Genomic DNA, 8191 nt, shown 5'->3' on the forward strand with positions numbered 1-8191 from the left:
GATAAGTGTGACTTTACCATTATTGAATATTTTATATATACATGTTTATCGAATCTATAACCGTTGTTAAGTTTTTGGTGCCGTTGGTGAAGAATTAAATCTTCTAGCAGTAGTATTAAATACTTGTATTTTTAAGTATGTATAAAATCTCTGTCAGTAGCAAGCTATTGGAGAAGCTCTCCACAAAGACAACCATGTGGTCCGAGGTTTCGTCTACTTCATATGGACAGATCAGCGGTTCGACTAAATCAGACCCGTCCATTTACAAAGCGTATAAATGGACAACATCGGTCCATCGTCCCCATGAGACGATGGACCGAAAACAGTTCATGATTTAGGTTTAATTTCTTTATCAATTTTCCACCAAATTTTATCATTCTTGTTATTAAAGCTTCATGAAGATTAGGAGAACAAATCTATACAATGAATCAAGAGTGAGATGAAAATTTTCTTCATAAACCCGAGTAAGAAATTAGGCTTAGAGGTCCATACCTTGGCCCAAGAGGTGTAGCCTCAATTGAAAATGTTGTAAGGATTTACCTTGACTTCAGAAAGCTTTCCCCGGGTCCAAATTGAGTTAGAATCGAGCCTGAGATTGTCCTTGATGGAATGGTGACTCAGTTTCACCTTGGGATAGGTTAGAGTTTGCAAATTGGCTCAATTTTTATTGAAGAAGTGTCATAAGGGTATGGTTATAGGTTAGAGCTTGCAAATTGACTCAGTTTCATCCTAAAAAATCGCCCTAGTTTTCAAGTATGAAATTGGGATTATTCAGTGAATTTCATGAGCTAAAACTATAGGGGTTTTATTGCCTATGGTGAGAAGAAGAACATTGTCGTTTAGTGTGTCAAGATTTGAGGGCTATATATGTCATCCTTTCTTCTTTGGGAGCTCTCGGGTATGGCCATTTTATAGCCATGGGAGGAGGTGGCTAAGCTCAGGCTTAATTAAAGGAGGCAGGAGGTGGTACAGAGAGGCTCAAGGAGTCCAAAGAGATCAAATTTTTGCTATGGATAACTCCCTTCTCCCATTTCCATGGTTAGGTCATCATATGCTTAAGCATGGAGGAGGAAGAGGCAATGACAAGGCTCTCTTCCTATTGAAGAGGGGATGAGGTGGATGGACAACATGGTAATGAGCTAGTTCAACGAATCTACCTAAGTTCCAAGAGTGTGATGTGAAATTTTGGTAAGGTGTCATATACTCCCCCTTTCATGATGATTTTTTGACTTTGGGAAAAAAAAGTGACTCCCTTTGTGGCTAAATAGACCCCAAGGATTTGGCATGTTATGATGAGTTTATGGGTCATGGGTGACCCAATAGCACATGGGTAAAGGGAGTTTTGGGCTTAGGCCTTCACGAATGTGCTTAAATTTCCATGTGTAGCCCTTGGGCTAAACCCTTTTCATGAGGTGATTTAATGACTCGATTAATTAATTTATTAATGAATTAATTGGGTTAAATTCAAGAGGTTGACCATTTGAATCTTCTTGGGTATAGGATTGGCCATGTAAAGTTGTGTTGACCCTATGCTAAATATATTGAATAAGGGAGGTGATTTAGGGTTGACCCTTGACCAGGTTTGATCAACTAGGTCCCAGAGTTGACCAATTGACCAGTTTTTACCAACTGGATCTCATGGTTGAACAATGAACCAAGTTTGACCAAATCTCAATGTGGTGACCATTGGGTCCAAGGTTGACCAAAAGGTCAATGGGGTGACCATTGAGTTTAGAGTTGACCAAATGGTTAATGTGGTGGACAAAATGAAGGTTTGTCATCATTGATTTGATCAACCTAGGGTGTCATCATGATTTGGGCTCAAAAAAGGGCACCTTGGAGATTTGGTCTAATTTTTAGGATTGGGGGACCCTAGATGGGTTCTAGAAGTCAATGTTGATAGACACCTCCCAAAAATTAATTCAATGATCATGATGATCATTGGGCTTTTAGGAGAATGTGTGGGGATCCTTAGGTAATGTGGGTGGCTCAAGATATGTCATGTCCATAAATGTCAATTTAGGATAGATTCTTATAAAAGTCAGGTCAACATTGTCCTGTGAGACATGCCCAAGAATTGAAGAGGTAGGAGCCTTGACGAAGAAGTAGATAGAGATAAAGAGAGGAATAATGAAATAAAAGAGTACAAATAAACTTGCCGTGCAAGGGAGAACTGGAATATATTATAACTGGGGGTTTATAAGAGAGAAGGTGAGAGAAATCTCCCTACAAGAGCTGGTCCAGAGAGAACAGCCTAAAGGCTAAAGTTTGGGAAGGCAAACGTTACTAAAACATGATATGATCCCCTTATTTAAAAGAGATCGAGGGAGAAAATGTAGAAAATGACGTGATTGTTGGGGCTTTAATAGGGCTTTATATGACATTATTGTCATTTGTCTTGCTTTTTTGTATTTGTAACCGATCTAGGCGCTTTTTAATGCACCTGAAACTTCTGGCCGACTAGTCCTCGAGTCGGTCGACCAAGGTGGTGTCGGTCAGTGATTTTGTATAGATACCAGTCTAACTTCTAGTCTGAGGGTCCTCGAGTTAGTCTTCAACCCTTTAGTCATTAGCCGTCGGTCGGTTAGTGGTTCTTCAGTCGGTCGGCTTCATGAGTGCATGTAGATTTTCATTAGGGTGAATCATTTTATGCTTTTCGATCCGGACTGCTAGATCATCTCGAGTATCATGCAGACCATATTAGGATGTAAGCTTGGAATTTTAACTTTAAATTTTATGTAAGTTTAATTAGATTCCATGTTACGAGTTTAATATTGATGAAAACTAGTAGAGATTATAATTTTTTTAGGGGATATTTTTAAATATTCAAAGATAAGGGTCTATAGGCCTGCACAATCTTCAAGATGATATATTTTAATTAAATGAAAATCTTTATTCAATGGCAAATCAAGACAATAGATTTAAATATAAATTAACATAATCCCCGAATAATTGAACCCACCATTTGTATACTCATTGACGAAATGGATGAAACAACGTGTTCAGTCACCGGCTGAGCATTTCTAGGAGCTTGTGATAAGATGAACTTTTGTTTAATATATCACTATGAATCTGTGTGTCCATCTAATCCATCCATTGACTAAATAAAAAAAAAAACAATTTTCACCGCTTAGTTAAATAACCTTGTGAGATGTGATTCCTCAATATCTACTAATTAACCATGCAAAGTTAATCATATTATTTATAAATAATTATAATTATTGTTTAACAGTTTGACAAAACTTTCCAGCTCAAAAAACAAAAAAAAAAAACCAAATCTATTTTACATAATTTCCATTCCATCCACCTCTTTATATTTCCAGTCATGTACTGATTTTTGCTCATATTCTGATGTTTCGCCTTTTATGATGGTCCGTTCATTCAACCAGGAAAGAATATCTGAGAAGACGAGGTCGATGCTCTCAGGAGTCTCTCCTGAAGTTAAGGCATGCCACATTCCAGGATATAATTTAAAGGTTTTATCTCCACTGGATGCCGACTCATGAAGCAGTTTACTGACGCCGGGATCAGTAACGATATCGTCACCACCGTGAACGATCAAGAAGGGCAATGAGATCTATAGCATTTAAAGTATTTATAAACATTTATTTTTTTAATAAAATTTGAAAAAAAAAACAAGGATTTATATATATATATATGCTTAGAAGACAGTGTCATAACCATATATGCAAAGTTCAATTGTTTTAAAAAAAAGGCTGTACGTAAATGCCACCCAATTCCTAGGAATTTACATACCTATCCTCTTGGTCCCACTACGTGGGGTCGGCTAAACGAACTTTTTTTTTCATTGCATCGTATTTAGTATCATAATTTCATTTAATTCTAGTAAATTAAAATCATCTTTTTTTTTTCATTGCATCGTATTTAGTGTCATAATTTCATTTAATTCTAGTAAATTAAAATCATTCTTTATACAGTCTTTCTTAATGCAAGTCGAATCTAAATTATCTACTCTCCTAATCGGATCAGATGGTCGACGTGCAATATCAACTCAAAGCACCCTGATTTCAAATTAAGCGGAAAATGAAATACAGATGGTCGACCTGTAATATCAACTCAAAACACCCTGATTTCAAATTAAGCGGAAAATGAAATACACTTTAATTTTCATGCATAGGTACTATGGTATGGTATGATATGTATGTAAAAATTAAAAATTAGCTGTTAGATATGCCTTCCTCCCACTCCTATGTATTTCCATGTTTTACACCTAAGCTTTGCTTTTTAGATTTCTATCACCATAATATTTCACATCACAAAAAAAAAATTAATTATTTACTTTTTTAAGTGGTGAAAAGCACCTGCATAGGTAAGATGATATATCTATAACAAAATGAAATTTAGGAGTCATATTTAAATATACATAGGAATTTAGTGATAAATCTGTAAATTTTCCTTCAAAAAAAAAAAGGAAGGTTACTGGTTACCTGGTGAAGGTTATTCTCAATTTCTATACTAACCATGAGAAGCTCATGTGCAGTCTTAAGGCGAGGCTTTCTCTTAAAACAAAGAGAATTAGAGCGAATCTGCCATGATTAGCAGAATTAGTTAGCGCTTAAAACTTGATTAAAGTATTTTAGCATGTGTATTATGAAGGTGTTTAGTAGATAATAATTTAAAAATTATAATTAGCAAAGTGTATTTTTACCTCTTCTCTTTTCTCTGGACTTTTTACTGCAACGTCAAGGATATCTTGAGTAGGAATAATGCTCCATGTGGGTATAACTTTGCATAATTTGGACAAAATGTTGATGACCAGAGGATGAGGCTTCATTTCATCCGCAATCTGCAAATAAAAATAATAATTACAAAAATAAAATTATTAATGTTAATCAATGACATAATAATTTGATACTGAATTATATAGTAATTAAGAAATTGTTAATTGATTATAACCTTGCACATTGGTGCGACTAATACTGCACCATTCCAGTAAACCGGGGCTTTCCTGTGAAGCATAAGGGCCACAGCTCCTCCCATGGATTCTCCCATTAGAAATCTCTGTTTCTTCTGGTTCTCTGGTTTTTCTGATGAATTAAATTACGAGAGTAGGAAAAAATTAGAAGCATATAAAATATAATTCTCAGTCTTGCCGAGAGCTAATTAAATAATTCCATCAACGTTCTGCTTGATTATAATTATATGGAACTTTATAACAGAAACATGAATTAACATTAGTGAGTATTTCATTTTTTATTTCGTTATTTTTCTATGTTTTTAGAGAAAATTATAGCCTAAGGTTTTCAATTTTAAATAAAACGCAAGCAAAAAATGGATGCGAGATTATAGAAGGAAGTGCTTCAAGTTGACATGAGAAGCAACGACTAAAAGAGATATCATATGCAAACAAGGCACACTATTTCCCAGCTCCTTCAATAGTCAATGAAAAAAAGTAGTCTGATTTTTCTTTTTTCAATATTAACTATGCTCAAAAGATCAACAGCTAGAGACCTTGAACATGAAAGGCTCGATTTACGTGATGTGTAGATGAGCAGGTGTCAGCCTGAAATATTTAGATATTATTTTTAGCAGTTGGAACCATTAAAATATTTAATTATAAACTATATTTAAATTTATAGAATGTTGGAATTGTGGCATTAATAGAGTTGAAGTAAGAAAAAATTAATTAATTAATTATGAGCTAAGTTAAGTTTTAATCACATAAAGATAAAATTCAACATGAATTAATTAATAAAAAGCATTTCTCAGAACCTGAAAATTAATTAATAAATGTAAGAATAATTACTAAATTAGTACAGCTTAAATCATTGCACATATAATTAAATAAATTATTATAAATAATAACTATTATATTAAAATAACCAATAATTACTCCCCCTGAGTTTGGTTCGTTTGCAAGAGGACAAGACGTCTTGGTGAGAAGAAAAGGAATAAAATTTTAAGTGGTTGATCTTTTCTTTATTTTTCAATGATTCACGCAATAATTAAACAAAAGATTATGATTTAAATATTTAATTATTACCCTGCGAAATAAATTTCAGATTTATTTCCCCTAAGATTCACTAAATCTAAATTTTTGTGATTTACTAAATCCTACTTTAATAAAATCCCACTACACTTAAAACTAAATAAAGGGGAAATTTAAATTTGAATCTTAATTCAAGCCAAATAACTTTGCCAGTCAAAACAATAGTTTAAAAGATTTTTATATAAAAAAAAGAATTATGAGTAATTAACACAAATCACTCACCACAAACGCTCATAAAATGATGCAAACAATCATCCACAAGGCCATCAAAGCTCGGCACATAGCCTTGCAATCCTGCAGACTTTCCATGTCCTTCATAGTCTACTCCATATACTGCAAACCCTGCTATAACCAATCTCCTCGCTGTCTCTGAAATATTTTAAGACTAATTTTTATTTGATTTTTCCAAAAATAAAAAATAATAATAATAATTTATCATCCTAATCAATTAATTGTATCATTAAATTCAACCTAAGTAATTTCAGAACTTTTACCTCGCATAGATATGCTGCACTCCATGGCATATCCTGAAATGTTTCCAGCAGATGAAACGAAGCATAAAAATATTAATATTTATTTCTAAATAAAGAATAAAGTAAATTCAATAAAGGAATTTGAAATTTTGAATATTAAAATTATAAATACCATGGCATAAAAAGATCAAAGCTTTTGATTCCTTATTTTCTGGCAGCCATCTGCATGTGAACAGCTTTAAACCTCGAGGACTATAAATAAACTCCTATTAAGAAAAAAAATACAAGCAAAAATATTTAATGTTTGAATTAATGCTACAAAAAAGACAGAGATTAAAGAAGAAGACTAAAAACTAAATGACTAACCTCCTCATATTTGATAATTTCATTTCCTTTCTCCTGCTTAGATATTCTAACAAAATTAAATTTATAATAACATAGAAATCTAGAGAGAGGGAGAGAGAAACAAACCATAAGGACGTTCCGAGCTGCAAGCCAAACTGAAGAAGAAAAACTAGAAAAAAATTGAAATTGGAACAAGAAGGTTATAGATAATTAGAAATAAAGACTGATTTAGAAATTAGATGAAACTGAAGACGATGCGAATGGTTGCCATGGCATCGAACTATTTATAGGATGATGATAGGAAGAAGATGTGCCGGAATGTTATGGAGACCAGAATATAGGGATTTTTTTGTAACCCGCTAAATCATATTAAGTTTGCTGAGTTGTATAGTGAGAAAGTATGCCACGTCGGCGATCCTAAGCTGAGTTCTATTAGCTTGTCAAACTGGGCTTAGTCAACCCGGCTTTGATGCCGAAACAGATACGGCATAGAACGTTTTTGTATCACACGTTGGGAGAAATATCTATTGTGATAAAAAAAATTACTTCTAGTTTGCATGGTACGGCTATATTTTCTTAAGATTTTGTTGAGATATTTACTTGAAATTACAAGATGATATCACCAAAAAGCCTTTCAAATTATGAAGTTATTTTCTTCAAAATTGATTTCAACTAAACAGAACTCAAATTGTTGAATTCAAATCTTTCCATGGCACATATAAGGAATAGAGCATCTGAACTCCCGGGGGAGAGAGAGAGAGAGAGAGAGAGAGAGAGAGAGAGAGAGAGAGAGAACTATATTGAAGAGTGAAATTGTGTGATCCTTTATTCATGTGATGGACCCATTATTTATTGGGGTGGTCATGTTAAAATCACATACTATACCCCTATGATACATAGATACGACAGAGGTATTTTTGACCGTTTCTATATGATGCTCATGGGTCGCATAGAGTGGACTGTTTGATCAACTGAGCAGACAGCCTTTATACCCACCCTTCCTCAAGCTAGGAGCCATTAGGTAAAGATGGCACCAGGTCGGGTGGTCCTTTAACCGGGCGGCCGTCTGGTCAGGGGATCGTACGGTTGGATGGTAAATCAGCTATCTTGGTGGGAGAGAGGGTCGTTTCTTTCCCTAACATCGTTCAATTGGAGGACCACCTACCAGACTAGGTCCGAATAGTAGGAGTCTTCAGGGGAAGGGAATTATGTCTCCGAGCTGCAACATTTTCAAGGTATGTGAAACTGACTACTTGCGTTCCCGACTTTGATCACTCTTGGTGAGCCCAACGAAGTCATACCACCTCCTTCGTCCTTTGTAGGATGTCCTTGTAATTCGTACTAACAACTTTTTTATTTACAT

General features: G+C 34.4%; 1 protein-coding gene across 1 annotated transcript; it reads right to left on the reverse strand.

Moving 5' to 3' along the window:
- Positions 1-3252: 3252 nt before the first annotated feature.
- Positions 3253-7058, reverse strand: LOC110032551 (caffeoylshikimate esterase-like). Its single transcript, XM_020736212.1, has 9 exons — positions 6955-7058; positions 6850-6882; positions 6656-6749; positions 6505-6537; positions 6233-6379; positions 4918-5048; positions 4670-4807; positions 4449-4547; positions 3253-3577 (listed from the first exon to the last, which is right to left on the reverse strand). Exons 1-9 carry the CDS (start codon positions 6955-6957, stop codon positions 3284-3286), a joined length of 972 nt encoding a protein of 323 aa, XP_020591871.1. The 5' UTR covers positions 6958-7058; the 3' UTR covers positions 3253-3283.
- Between the last annotated feature and the right edge of the window lie 1133 nt (positions 7059-8191).

This window comes from Phalaenopsis equestris, unplaced genomic scaffold (genome assembly GCF_001263595.1).
Source record: "Phalaenopsis equestris unplaced genomic scaffold, ASM126359v1 Scaffold000970, whole genome shotgun sequence".
Classification (NCBI taxonomy): Eukaryota; Viridiplantae; Streptophyta; class Magnoliopsida; order Asparagales; family Orchidaceae; genus Phalaenopsis; species Phalaenopsis equestris.